At 39.5% G+C, this 15,574-nt stretch overlaps 1 protein-coding gene across 45 annotated transcripts in view; it reads right to left on the bottom strand.

Annotated features, from left to right (window-relative positions):
- KCNMA1 (potassium calcium-activated channel subfamily M alpha 1) overlaps positions 1–15,574 on the bottom strand; it is a 729,677-nt gene that overhangs the window by 176,543 nt on the left and 537,560 nt on the right. Inside the window, exon 15 of one of the 45 annotated variants that reach the window (XM_045437786.1) lies at positions 15,109–15,567. The exons of the other annotated variants lie outside the window; for them this stretch is intronic. Within the exon in view, the coding sequence (XP_045293742.1) occupies positions 15,526–15,567 (42 nt within the window). The 3' untranslated portion in view covers positions 15,109–15,525. Of the gene's footprint in view, positions 1–15,108; positions 15,568–15,574 lie in introns of those variants that run through there. 45 annotated transcript variants of the gene reach the window in all.

The raw sequence follows: 15,574 nt of genomic DNA on the forward strand, positions 1-15,574 counted from the left end.
AAGTTTCTCTAAATCAGCCAAATGAGTTTGAAGTTGAAATAGCCACCTCATATTGTTCTACCAGGAGAGGCACAGGAGTTTGCCGTAATGTAGCTTGCCATATTATGTTATCTATAGCTTCGGATGAAAAGGTGGATAATCTCAAACCCATCCCAAAGAGAATGATTACTGAATATGTTAAAAGGACCCGATGATGACAATACCGTCCCAGAGGCAATATTCTCCTGGGTCTGACTGTAAAAGACAATCTAAAGCACTGTTTGGGTTTTTGGTTCTGGATAAGGTGGAATAAGTACTCTCTGCCCTGTATATTTCACCGAATGCATCTCTTAAACCTTGACAGAATGCATGGAGTAGCCAGTTGAAGACCCTGACAAGTGAACAATAGCAGGCCGATTAGAGGAAATGACCAGAATTGGAAGTATCACCAAATCGGCAGTGAGTTTACTATTATTTTTCCTCTCCATCCTCCAGCCTGACCTCAGAACCTATAAGCGAGGACCAGGATGTGGACAGAAAACTCCAAGAGAAGCTATGGTTCTGGCTCAAACACCAGTAGAAGGAATTCCTAATACTCAGGAAGAATGGGAGAAATCATGTTTTCTCTTTTTTTTCTTTTTCTCTTCTACTCTTTTCTAGCACCTGTACCCCTAAGGCATCCAGTGGTGGCAGTAGCAGCTGTGGCAATGGGAGCTGGAAGGACATGAGCGGTAGCAGAACCTCCACTGGCTGGAGGATCTGAGGTCCCAGAAGAGTGAGAGACAAAGCCTTGTTGCTTCTTGTCATTGTCTTCCCACTGGTTTGCCCTGGGTGGGCACATAGGAGCAGGAAATGTACAATAAGCAGGGAAAATAAAGCCCCAGCTTTCTGGTCAGAGGCTAAAAAGAAGAGGAGGCTGACAGCCATGGAGGCTGACAATTCCCTGGTTGATCACAGAGAAAGAGGACTTGGGAAAGTAGCCTCTTACAATCATTTCTGAACTTCTGGGCTTACCCTGAGCTGTGCATGGATGAAGCTGGCCCTATATACAGCATATATAGATTTTGAGAACAAACTATAATATAGACTATTGCCCAGTCTGAGACTGATGTGAGACAGATCCAAAGAGCACTGCCAATGCTTTGAAATTCAACTGACATTGGAATCACAATCCGTAGAAGCCTGGTCAGAACATGCAGCCTAAAATCCAACAGGTTGATTACATGTCAAAATAAAATTATCAACATTTTTTCTAAGATCAAAATAGACCCAAAGTTTCAAAAAAAAAAAAATCAAAATGTCCAGGATACAATAAAAAAAATTACTTGGCTTATGAATAAACAGGAAAATCTCAACTTGCATTCATCCAATGCCTAGACACCACAGATATTAGAATTATCTAACAAAATCCATAAAGCAGCTATTTTAAAAACACTTCAACAATTAAAGGAGAAAACTTTTATAAAGAATTAAAAGACAAAAAGCCTTAGTAAAGAAACAAGATAAAAATGAGAATCATATGAAAGTTCTAGAGTTGAAAAATACAATAACACACTCACTGGATGGGTTCAGTAGCAAAATGGGAGATGGCAGAAGAAAGAATCAATGAACTTGACGTTTGAAGCAACATAAATAGTTCAGTTTGAACAACAGAGAGAAAAAAAAATTCTTTAAATGAATACAGCCTGAGGGCCCTGTGGTCTATTAGAAAAGGTCTAATATTTGTGTCATATGAATCCCAGAATGAAAGCAAGAGAGAGTATAGAGCAGGAAATATATTTGAAGAAATAATGAACAAAACCTCCCAAATTTTACCAAAGACAAACCTAGAGATACAAGAATTTCAGTGAGCTCCAGCAGAATAAGCCCAAAGAAATAATGTTCAAACACAGTGTAATCAAATGATAGAAAACCAGAGACAATAAAAAATTTTTAAAGCAAGCAAAGAAAAATCACTCATTACTTATAGGTTAACAATAATTCAAATGACTACAGATTTTTCATCAGAAACAGTGGAGGCAAGAAGGAAGTAGAACAACATTTCAAAGTACTGAAATAACAGATCTGCCAACCCAGAATTCTGTATCCACCAAAACTGATCTTCAGGAATTAAGGTGAATTAAAGACATTCTTGGATGAAGGAAAATAGTATCTGTTTCCAGCAAACTGCTCTAACGGAATTGTTAAAGAAAGCTGTTCAGACAGAATGAGAAGAATAATAAATGGAAGGCTGGAATATCAGGAATGAAGAAAGAACAACAGAAAGGGGAAATATCAGGATAAATATAAAAGATGATACTGTTCTTTAAAATATGTTTAATGGTTGAGGGGTGCCTGGGTGGCTCAGTCAGTTAAGTATCCGACTTTGGCCAGGTCACGATCTTGCAGTTCATGAGTTGCAGCCCTGTGTCAGGCTTTGTGCTGACAGCTGGAGCCTGGAGACTGCTTAGGATTCTATGTCTCCCTCTCTCTCTCCGCCCCTCCCCTAACTTGTGCTCACTCTCTCTCTCTTTCTCTCTCAAAAAAGAAATAAACATTGAAAAAATAAAAATAAAATAAATAAAATATGTTTCATGGTTGAAAGAAAAAAAAATTATAGCACTGTCTTATGGGGTTGTCAGTGTATATAGATATAACACAACTGCAACAACAACAACAACAAAAATGGGGAGGGTAAAGAGACCTATAGGTTCATAAGGTTTCTACATTACACCTAAAGAGGTAAGTCACTGAATCTAAGTAGACTTGAGAAGTATGTACATTACAATCCCATGGCCAATCAGTTACAAGGCTATATATATATATATATATATATATATATATATATGCAATAAGAAATACTATAGATAAAACGGAATACTAAAAATGTTCAAAATAACCCCAAAGAAGAAACTAAAACAGATGAAACAGACAGAAAACAAATAGCAAAATATTAGACCTACATTATAGATAAATAGTCTAACACACCTTTTAAAAAACAGATTCACAGAATGGAATTTTAAAAAAATTACCCAACTATAAGTTGTCTAGAAGAAAATCACTTAAAATTTAAAGATACAGTTTGGTTTAGACAGAAAATGATGAGAAAAGGTGTTTTCCCTGTGAAAACACTAGTCAAAAAAGAAAGCTTCAGTGGGTTTGTTAACATCAGATCTGAAGTCTACTAGACTTCAGAAAAAGAGAATTACCAAGAATATTAGGGACAATATGTAATGATAAAAAGGATCAATTCACCAAAAGAAAGAAAGAAAAAAAACAAGAATGCAAATGTATATGCATTTAACAGAGTTTTAAAATACACAAAGCAAGACCAGACAGAATTAAATAGACAAATCACAATTATCTTTGGAGACTGCAGCACTCATCTCACGGTTATGGGTAGAACCAGCAGACATGAAATCTGCAAGGGTGTAGAAGGACAGAGCAATACCACCAAGTGGCACGGATTAATGCTTGATGTTCATAAAGCACTCTATACAACAATAGCAGAATATACATTCTTTTTAAGGTCACACGGAACATTCATCAAGATAGATCCTATAAAACATACTTTAACAAATTTAAAGGACTTGAAATCATACAGAGTAGGTTCTTTAACCATAATGGAATCAGACCACAAATCAGTAATATCAAAATAAGAGGAATATATCCAAATTAAGCAACACACATTTAAATAATCCACAGGTCAAAGAAGAAGTCTCAAGTGAAATTGAAAAGTATTTCTAACTGAATAAAAATCAACATACAACATATCAAAATTTGTGGAATGTAGCAAAAGCAATGCTTAGAAGGAACTATATAGCATTTAATGTTTATATTTTTTAAAAAGGAGTCTCAAACCAATACCCTAAGGTTTATCTTAAGAAGCTAGAAGCATAAAATAAACCCAAAGCAAGCAGAAAGAAAACAGAAAAATTAAGAAAGTAATAGACCCAAAAGTTGATTCTTTGAAAACACCAGCAAACTTTACATGTAGTAAGATTGACAATTAAAAAAAAAGCATAAATTACAAAATCAGGAATAAGAGAGAAGATATCACTACAGACCCCATAGATGTTAAATGGAAAATAAATTGAAAACTATGAACAACTCTATGCACATCAATTGTGTAACTCAGATAAATTAGACTAATTCCTCAAAAACCTCAAATTGCCATAATTCATCCAAGATTAAATAAATAACCTGAATAGAGCTGTAAGTATTAAAGAAATTGAATTAGTCTTTAAAAACCTTTGGAAAAAGAAATTCAGGCCCAGATATTTTCACTAGTGAATTCTACTAAGCATTTAAGGAAAAAATTACACCAAATTCTACACCCTTGCAGAAAATAGAAGAAAGGGAAAGGCTTCTCAACTCATTTAATGAAGTCAACCATTACCCTGATACTAAGACCAGACAAAGACAGTATTAGAAAATCTATAGAACAGTATACTCACAAGAGTATACTCACAACACATACACAGAACACCTTCATAAAAATATTAGCGAATACATCACATTATGACCAAGTGGGGTTTATCTTGGAATGCACAGTGGCTAGTTCAATGTTCTCAAATCAGTCAACATAATTGACCATATTAATAGTCAGAAGAAGAAAAATAACATGATTATATCAATCGATGCAGAAAAAGCCTTCAGCAAAATTCAGTATGCATTCATGATTTAAAGAAAAAAAAAAAACCTCTCATCAAATTATGAATGGAAAAGAACTCCCACAATCTCAAAATAAAGGCATCTACAAAACACCTATAGCTAGCATTATACTTAATGGCTAAATACTGAATATTTTCCCCTTAGGACTTGGAAAAAATCAAAGACCACTACTCTCACTCTTCCTATTCAACATCCTTCAAGAAATGCTAGTCAGTGTAATATGGTTGCAGGATACAAGGCCACATAGCAAAATAACATGTATTTCTACATACCACCATTGAATAATTGCAAACTGAATTTTTTTAAGATGCCATTTACAGTAGCTCCAAAAATTGTAATAATTTATGTATAAATCTAACAAAAATGTACAGAACCTGTAGTTGTAGTTGTTGAAAACTACAAACACTGATGAAAGAAGTTAAAGATTACCTAATAATGGAGAGACAATGCTCATGGATTAGAATCCATGTTCATGGATGCCAGTGCTCCCCCAAAATGGTATATAGATTTAACAAAATACCAGTAGGATTTTTTTGTCCATAGGTAAGCTGATCGTAAAATTTACAAGAAAAGGCAAATACACTAGAATAGCCAAAGTAATTTGAAAAATGATACATTTGGAGGAATCACATTAGCTAAGGCCAATTTTAAGCCACAGAGGATTATGCCCAGACGTGAAACTAATGGAATTTTTCTGATTGGATTTGAAGTTAATTGGGCTCATAGAGCCTTTCTTGCTTCCATATTCTTCCCTTTGGAATGGGAATGCCTGTAATTGTTATCCTATGGTTGTCCTATCATTATATTTTGGAGATAGAATGCTTGTCTTGTAGTTTTACAGATTTGTTGATGGAAAGGAATTTTGCCCCAGAATGGATCATACCCGGAGTCGTAACCATACTAATTTTGATGATAAAATTTGGGACTTTAGAGCTGATATTTAGATGGGGTTCTGAACTTGAATTGGTGCTGCAGGGTTGGTACTTTTTAAAATATTAGGATGGGGTAAATATATTCTACATGTTTGATGGATACAGAATTTTAAGGCCAAAGGGCAGACTGTGGTGGACTGAATAGTGGCCCCCCAAGATATACCTGGAACCTGTGAATGTTACCTTGCATGGCAAAAGGGACTTTGCAGATACAATTAAGATCTTGGGATGTGAGGTGGTTCTATATTGTCCAAGATGGCCCTAATTATAATCTCAAGTGTTCTTATAAAAAAAAAAAAGGGAGGCAGATGGGGATTTGATTAAAGACGAGGAAGTAGGAAATGTGATATTGGAAGCAAATGCTAGAGGGATATGAAGAAGGAGTCACAAGCCAAGAAATGCAGGCAGCCTCCATAAACTAGAAAATGCAAGGAAACAGATGCTCCTCTAGAGCCTCCAGAAGGAACCAGCCTTGCCAACACCTTGACTTTAGTCCAATGAAACGGATTTCAGACTTTTGGCCTCCAGAAAAGGAAGAAAAAAACATTTGTGTTGTTTTAAGCAGGCAATTTTTTGGTAATTTATTATAGCAGCCATGGAAAATTAGTACATGTGGTTTCATTTCTCTTAGGTAGACACCTAGAAGCGGAATTTTTGGGTCATGTGGAAACTCCATATTTAACATTTAGAGAAAACCCCTAAAATCTTCAAAATTAAACACTTTTATCCAGGAAAAGACAGTGTTAAGAAAACGCAAACTGAAGATACAGACCCGAGAGAATGTATTTACAAATCCATCAAGATATCCAGAATATATAAAGAGCTCTTAAATTTAACAGTAAAAAGCAAACAACCCAACTGAAAAAAAAAAGGGGGGGTGCCAAACACAGATAATACCCAACGCTGACAAGGATGTGGAGCAAGAGAAACTCTCATTCATTGCTGGTAGGAATGCGATAGGGTACTTTGGAAGATACTTTGGTGACTTCTTACAAAATTAAACATATTTTTGCCATACCAATTGCTCTCCTTGATATTCACCCAAAAGAGTTGAAAATGTATGTCCATACAAAAACCTGCACATGGATGTTTACAGCAGCATTATTCATAATTGCCAAAACTTGGAAGCAACTAGGATGTCTTTAGATAGTTGAATGGATGAAATTTACTGTGGAACCTCCAGACAATGGACATAGGGAATATTATTCAGCACTAAAAAGAAATGAGCACTTAAGCCACGCAAAGGCATATAAGAATGCAAAAGAATATTACTAAGTGAAAAAAGCCTATCTGAAAAGGCTACAGACTGTGATTCCAACTATGTAACACTCTGGAAACCACAAAACTATGGAGATGGTTAAAACATCAGTGTTAGCCAGGGGTTAGCGAGGAGGAAGCTTCATCAGTTGTAACAAATGTACCCACTGTCAGTAATGGGGGAAACTATGCAGGTGTGGGGCAAGGGGTATTTGGGAAATCTCTGCCTCCACTCAATTTTCCTGTAAACTGAGAACTGCTTTAAAAAATAAGCCTATTTTTAAAAATGGGCCAAAAACCAAAAAGGACAGACAGATAATAGAGTAGCAGATGAAGAGATGTTCAACATCATTAGTCATTAGGGAAATATACATTAAAACCACAATGAGATACTCTACACATGCAGTAGAATGACTGAAAAAAAAAAAAACTGACAATCCCAAGTGCAGACGAGAATGCAGACCAACAGGAACACTCACGCTTGCCTGAAGGGCATGACAAATGGTACAGCCATTCTGGAAAAACACGTTGGTGATTTCTTTTAAAGGTAAACCCACACTTACCCTCTAATCCAACGATCCTACTTCTAGTATTTCCTCTAGAGAAACTAAAACTTAATGTCCACACAAACTTCTACACAAATGCTTATATCAGCTCTATTCATCATCTCTCCAGACTGGAAGCAACCTAAATGCTATCAAAGGAATGAAGCGACAAACAAGCTGTGGCACATCCATAAAATGCCATGCTATTCAGACACAGGAAGGAATCAAATACTGATACAATAACTTGGGTGAACTCAAGGGAATTATACTGAATGAGAAAAGCCAGTCTCAAATGGTTACATCCTGTATGATTCTATTCACAAGACTTTCTCAAAATCACATGATGAGAGTAACAGAGAACAAATCAGTGGTTGTCAGGGGCTAGGGGGCCGGGGAGGATATGAATGCACAGTGAGAGCATGAGTTTATTTGGGGGGTATTGGAACTGTTCTGTACCCTGATTGTGGTAGTGGTGGCACGACTCTACATATGTGTTAAAATGCACAGAGCTGTGTGCACACATGTACACACACATCAATTTTACTGGAAGTTAATTTAAAGAATAAAATGAAAGAACAAGATAGCCAGACAATTAAAATTGCTTCTGAATCTTCGTGGGACTACATACTTAAAGCATTTTCCTGCAATGGAAAATGACCAGAAGAAACGCTAGGTAAATGTGACTGGATTTATGTCCCAGTCTTGAAGACATAAATTCAGAGCCTTACCACTGTGCCCAAGTGGTTTGTTGTTACTTAAATATTTGTACTTTAATCAGAAGGAGCCTGGACCTCACGCCCTCTTTACTGATACCACCTCCGTGTTGGAAATCACCATAGTGCATTCTGACCCACTGGTTCCTCCCTCAACCAACCAGTCATCCTCTCCCTCCCCTGTGCAGCCACAGTGCTTGACTTGAGCAACGAAGTCTCCCACATGCCAAGGCTTTAGGGATGATAGTACCTTTTTCAGATCATGGAGGGAATGGGGCAGACATAGGTATTGCCTACCATTGAAAAATATCTGAATTTTCATATTACATAGTTTGGCATGGTTGGGGAAAATGGAGGATACCACTTTCACGAATACTGCAAAGTGATTTCTCCTCTTAGAAGCTATTGATTTGAATACAAAGCCAAACAATGTGTATATCAAGACATTTCTCTCAGGGAAGCAACACGTAATAATGGGAAAAGCACTGAGTTGAGCACTGAGCACTGGGTCTGGTGGAGTTCTGGGCCCTGCTCTACCATTTTCCATCTGGCTGTGCAACTAGAAGTCAGCCGTCTTCCTGTTTCCTCTTTTCCTGTCTTCCTACTCTACACATGACGAAGGGTCAGAAATGCTGGCTCCTTTGCCCAAATGATATTCAATAAGATGCTTTTGTATCTGGTCAAATAAAAAATAATTTAAGTAAAAATGTATACGTTATAAACTATAAGGTGCTATGCAAACTTAGGATACTATTATGATTTTAAAGTTGATAAAATACCACTGTATCAAATCACTGATGTGTCTTTAATTTGCACCCCCTAGATATGTAGAGTAGTAGAGAGATTCCTCGTTCTTGTTCTGGGCACAGATTTATACTCGGTATCACTTTAGGACAATGATAGCCAGTAGATTTACTAAAGGAATCTGCAACTTTATTCCTCATGGTTTCATAGCGTTTTGAGACTTTTGCTTGAAAAATCACCAATGGTATTTGGCATCCATAAAATCTAAGTGAGAAAATTCCAAGTGGGGGAGGCCAGGAGGACGCAGCCTGTGAATACACGTAGTTAATTAAAGGGTGATCATCTCCAAAGTGGATAGTTTTGATGTTTGTGGTCAAGAGGGCCTTATTTCACATTATTGACAATATACTGGCAGTTGATAAAAGCCAGGGTGAGTTGCAGCCTCTCCTGGTTTTCACGGTGAGTCCTGGCCACCTCAGCTCCTGTGGCTCTGTCCTCACTGGGCATGGGGCTCTGTCTCTATGTTATGTAATTTTTCTGTGCTGCCTTTCCCTTTTGTTCAGTCTGTGCCAAGAGCCAAATAAAAGAATCCATATGTGATTACGGCTATAAAACCAAAAGGAAAATATTAGACAAAAATTTAACATTTTGGGGTTTCTAAGTTTGTTTTACCTTTAATGCTAGGCAGACAGTTTACACAAATCATTTTGCTGCAAAGTAAAGAGTAATGAGTTAAATGTGTTCCCTGTCACCATCAATCATGTACGTTTGCCTTTGATTGACCAAACATATAAGACACATGAAATGACTTTCTAATCATGTTAGGGGGAGGGAGGGAGGAAGAAGGAGAGAAAATCGGGAGGGAAGCATAAGCCTTTTTTATTTTATTCAGAAATTCCATTGACATTTTCTGGCAATCTTCTAACATGCTGTATGGGCTTCTCTTTGCTAATAATGTTTGCCTTGAGAATTTGTAAAGGTCTAAGAACTCTTTAATTCAATGTTCTAGAAATTACCAGGGCCAGGGGGGAACGAAATCCCTGTTAATAGTTCATGGATTAATTCTCTCTTTATTTGAAATCATTTGCAAGGAAGTTGCCTTGTTTTCAGGTGGGCGTTAGTCATCTTGAGCACAGTGGATGGCATTAGGGGAGGCAGGCTGAGCCGCTGATCCGACGAGATTCGAGGAGGGAAAAAGAGGATGCACAATGATGCTGACCCAGATGGGATACTGAGGTTTAGCAAATTCATTTCAGTGCATGGGTGTTTATTTTGATTTGTGAATTTAAACAACACACTGACTGGATTTTCTGGCAGTCGAAATGCTTTGTAACCAAATGTAACCAGCCTCCTGCGTCCTCGCCAAGCTTTGTATTTCAAGTTTCTACATGGAGTCCAAGCTCTTTAATTTGGCAAGGGAACTACCTACACAGTAGCAATGGAAGAAGTTTTCAGCACCAAAATCACCCCAAATTGTAATTGTGATCCTGGCCCCACCCAGCTGTCTGTCATAAAGTTCTGGCCAGGAAAGGCTAAGGCCAATTTATTCATTTATTTATTCAACACGCATTTATTGAGTACCTATTGGGCATCAGGCGCTGTTCCAGGCATTGGGGATTCAGCGAGTAGCCCTAGGCTTCACAGCGTTTACACTGTCTCAGAGAAAAGAGGCAATAAACAATGCCACGGAGGAAAACAAAGTCAGAAGCATAGATAAGGCCATAGATGTATGGGGTTCTGGAGGGGACAGTGATGTAAATCTTCAAAACGTTATTCGGATGCTTTTACTATGGAAACTTTACTCACCCCGCGAAGCCAAGGAGAACCTCTAAATCCTTCCTGGAGAATGCGGTGAAGTGGGACATTTATTCCCTGTAGGGACCCTCAGGAGCCCCAGAGAAATTTATGAGCTTAGTCACTTTCTTCTTGATTCTCCTGCATTTTACAGGAAAACTGTTGAACTGCAAAGCATCACTTTATTAGAGATATGCCATATTAGACTGGAGAACTCAACATGGTAGAGATGTCAATTATCCCCAGGGGAGCCCAGAAACAGACCCACACATACACTGATACATTAAAAAAAAAAAAAAAAAAAGGGCTCCTGAGGTTCTGATAATGTGTGGCTTCTTAATCCGGGTCCTGGTTACATGAGAGTTCTGAGTTTGTGAATATTTAATAAGCTGTCCATTTATTAGATGTACATTTTTATGTTTGTATATTATATTTCAATTAAAAATTTGTTTTCAAGCCCTTTTAAAAATGGACTTCTACTGTTTTAGAGAAAGGTCTCACTGAGAAATGAACACTAAGCAGAGACATGAAGGATTTGCTAGGGAGAAGCCATGAAGCTACATGAAGGAAGAATGTTTCGGCCAGAGGAATAGCACGTGCGAAACGTGCAGACTAGCTGAAGCAGGTGTGGCTGACAGTAAGGAGCAAGAGAGCATTTACAAGATGAGGCCAGTGAGGATTGCTTAGGACCTAGAGACCTTGGTAAGAATCTTATCTTGGTGAGATGAGATGCCTTGGTAAGATTCACGCAGAAGGGTGACAAGATCTGGTTCACACCTGCGAAGGATTGTCCTGGATGCTTTACTGAAGATACACTGGAGTGGGGGAGGGATAAAAACAGAGCAGGGAGGATGTTAGGAGACTGGTATAACGCTGGAGGAGACCGAGGATGGTGGTGTGAATCTGACAGGAAGAGTGGCAGTGGTGAGAAGTGCTCAGATCCTGGGCACATTTGGAAAGTCAAACAGAGAGGATTTCCTGCTGGATTCAATGTGGTGCATGAGAAAAAGAAAGAAGCTAGGGATGACCCCAAATATTTCAGTTTGAGCAATGGGAAGTAATGGCATCACCCATAGTATAATGGGAGGAGACAAGGTTTCCAGACAAGGAACTGGAATTCAATTCCGGATATGTTAGGTCTCAGATGAGATAAGGCATTCAAATAGAGATGCTGAGTATCAGTTAGACAGATGATATTGGGTCCAGGGAGAGGTTCTGGATGGAGAAATATATTTAGGAATCCTTGGGGCATCTGGGTGGCTCAGTCAGTTAAGCATCTGACTCTTGATTTGGGCTCCAATCATGATCTCACAGTTTGTGGGTTTGAGCCCTGCATGGTGCTCTATGGTGACAGCACCAAGCATGCTCGGAATTGTCTCTCTCCCTCTCTCTCTGCCTTTTCTCTCTTTCTCAAGAATAAATAAACGTTTTAAAAAGTGGGAATCCTCTATATATCTAGGATTTATGAGAATAAACATGTGAGTATATTTGTATTGGGAGCTGCTCTCTCCACTGGTGAGGGTATCTGCAGAAGTCCACTGTCATGACACCATTTGTGCTTAGGATGACACCCAAGGGTATGAAATAGGCAACAGTTTGGCTCTCACTATCTAACTTGCACTACGTGGATTTACTTTGCCAGACAAACCCTCTACTCTGACACCATTAGCTTCCCCTCCTAGAAACAGAAAGCCACCTTGACCTCAGCCTTATCCGTTGCAGCCCTGGCCCCCTTTAAGACATCCTGTCACCCACCTCGCTCCTGTCCACACAGGGTTGAGCCCTGTTTCTAGTATGTCTCCCTCACCTGGGTGAACACCTCAGATCTGCAGAGCTCATACCTAGCAGGCAATAAGAACTGTTTGTTTTCTCCCAGAAGCATCTACTGAAGCCAATTAGCTTTACCCCCTGAATACAGCAGTGAGTGATGTCACTTCCTTCTGGAAAGCCTGGGGCATTTCCCCAGCCTGACTCATCCCAGCCTAGGTTCACATGTCTTGATGCAGTGAATTCTGCCCTTATAGAGCTGGCCAGAGAGAAAGGCCATCAAGACCCAGAGAATGGGGCTTGCAAATGTGTGCCCGTACATCCCAGTCATAACAGAAGCTTCCTGAAGCTTATGAGTGCCTCCTAGCCATGAAGATGACAATGAGATTAGCACCCTGTCTGGAATACAGTAGGTATTCAGGAAATCTCTACCAAAGCAACCGTTTCCATAAACTACAGAAAGCTCTGATGCTGGCACTAGCGAAGGTCCCCCTTACCATTTACCGTACTTTCTCTTGGTGTACCCAAGGACCTGGAGACAGTTTGTTTGGTCTGAGACATGAATTTGTCAATTCTAGGCTTTCTGCCCTCATACAGGTTGCTGAACTTCTCATAACCCACAGCGTCTGCCACTGGAAAGTGGGGATGATAATAGTGCCAGTTTTGGGTTCGGTCACTGTGAGAAGTAAATGTCTGATGTACATAAAACAATTAGCCCAGGGCTGGGCACACAGTTAGAACTCACTATAGTTCAGCCATTATTAGAGTCTTGATTTATATTTCTAGCTCCTAAACCATAATGCATTCACACATGCATATAAGAAACACATCTGCACATAAACACAACCCAAAATAAAGGTATTAAAATGATTCATTTGGCTACAAGTAGCACCAGGACTATGTATTTATCTTAATATGGTAATATCAATAATGAACAAACGTTTTTCATGTCCAGCAAAGTCCACTGCAGCCAGGATATGCTCTGAAGAACATGGACCTGATTTTCCTATGGCATCCTCACTCAGAAATAGAAAATGTGACAGAGGAGACCATGTTGTGATCAATATTAAGTAACATTTCACCCACAAATTCCAAAGCTTGTAAAACAGGGAGAAAAAATACAAGAAGGACATCACATACTTTTTCTGGTTTCCTAATTGATTCATTCAACCAAGAAATAATTACGGAGTGCATGCCATGTTCCAGGCTGTGTCCGTGTGTGCGTGCGCACGCATAAATGGTAGCTTAGCAGAGTTAAAATAGTTGGCAATCCCGAGAATGATTTAAATGTGCTAAATCTGAAGACTCCGTGTAGAGTGAAACGACATGTTAAGAGTTAATCACTCTCTAAATTATATACAACACCCACACACACAACTTATCATGTCCAAGGACAGCTAATCCTAGTAAGAATAATAGCACAATTCACAGAGATGGCAGGTCAAGCCCCAACTTGAAACCACATCTGCTGAAGAGAAACTTAAGTATTACATGCTAGAACTCTAAAACCAAAAGAAAAAGAAAAAAAAAATCAGTGGATCTTCAAATACATCCAAGGGAGGAAGCCAAGTAGAGGGTAAGTGTGATCCGTTATGAGGCAATGGCAGACAGGCTAAATAAGTTCATTGTCTTTGTCTTTACGGAAGACCTTAGGAAGATTCTCATTTGAACCTGACAGGTGGATGGGATCACCTGGTTAACACATAGATGTAGACAAGTCAAAGGAACCAGACGATCACCTTCACTACTTAAAGGAACCCAGGGCAAAATCTGGGTGCTGCTGGGGAAAATGCTTAGCCTCTCATTAACAGGCTGCTGGGTCAGAGGACCCTTGACTGGCCAACTCGTGCCTCTTTTGTGAAGGTATTGGCTATAAGGTTAGCATGAATTTGTTAAATAAATCCCAGCACACAAGCAACTGCGGAGGGCATGCCTTGAGGGTTAAGCGGAGCAAATTAAATGCAAATAACCAGGAGAAAGTCTTTAAGTTAGCACACTTGAATTCATTACCCCCAAGGATGTGGGCTAAAAATATAGATTCCCCAAAAGTTTAGATCAATTATGAGATGACATCTCCAAAATGGAAGCTAGGCTTTCAGGAGCAATGAGGCCCCAGGGTAAGAAACTTTGCAAGTGACATTGTTCAGGAGATAAACAGGTGTTCCTCATATTTTCCTGGTACCTCTGGGCTGGGTCTATTTTGTAACCCCTGCATACCAGTACCCCATCTCTCTTTTGTTAAGCTTTGTTGTCCTTACTTCCAGCCTTGGCTTTTGGTCTCATGGACACGAAAATCCCAGTGGGAAGCCACCGTGATTCTACCTTTGATATATCATAATTTCAGTCGTGTTCCTCTTTCTTCTCTGCTCATCAGGGGCAGAGTACAATGCATTCTGCAGAACCAAGAAACAGACGCTGTACCTGCCCAGGGCAAGGGACAGGCTGAGCTCACACTCCACGTTTGGCTTCCAGAAATGCTAAGTGTTCTCAAGGGATCAAATGTGCCAAAGCCTCGTCCCACCTCCCTCCATCCTCAAGGCCTGCCTGTCTCTGTGGAAGTGCTAATGAATTGTCTGCTGTAGGACGTGGGGGACACTGGGGAAGGAAGCACGTTTCTGTAAACACTCATCCATTTATAGATTCTCTTTTCCATCTTCCCACCTGCCAAATAAAAAGGAGTGAAGGCTTTGTGACCTATGGAATGAGAGATAATACATAAACATGCCGAGGAGAACATCATCATGGTGTTTATTATGCCCTAAAAGAGACAAGGATCGGGGGTTTGGAGGGTAAGTACACGATGATGACAGAATGGGAGCACATGCTTAACACCGCCCTTATTTTAAATTAAAAAAACCTATATGAAGGTAAACCTTGTTATTTCCAGGTCATGTGCCTTAGCAAATTCCAACACAAAGACCACCTGAATGTCAAGAGGCCATGTTCAGAGAGCTACCTCCAAACACAGAGGAGTTGGCCCCGGGCAGAAATAACACGGTAACATAACCCTAGGAGGGAAATGTGTTTTCAGTTACACCGGGGCCTGGCTGGGCCTCTCCCACAGGCTCTTCCTAAATAGGAACTTGGCAGTGGGATTAGCTGGGCTGGAGGGGACGTCCTTGGCTCCAGAGGTGAGGCCCTTCAGGGTCTTGAGGAAAGTTGGACAGAAGTTCTTTCTCCCTGCTGGTAA

Source organism: Leopardus geoffroyi, chromosome D2 (genome assembly GCF_018350155.1).
Source record: "Leopardus geoffroyi isolate Oge1 chromosome D2, O.geoffroyi_Oge1_pat1.0, whole genome shotgun sequence".
NCBI classification, from domain to species: Eukaryota; Metazoa; Chordata; class Mammalia; order Carnivora; family Felidae; genus Leopardus; species Leopardus geoffroyi.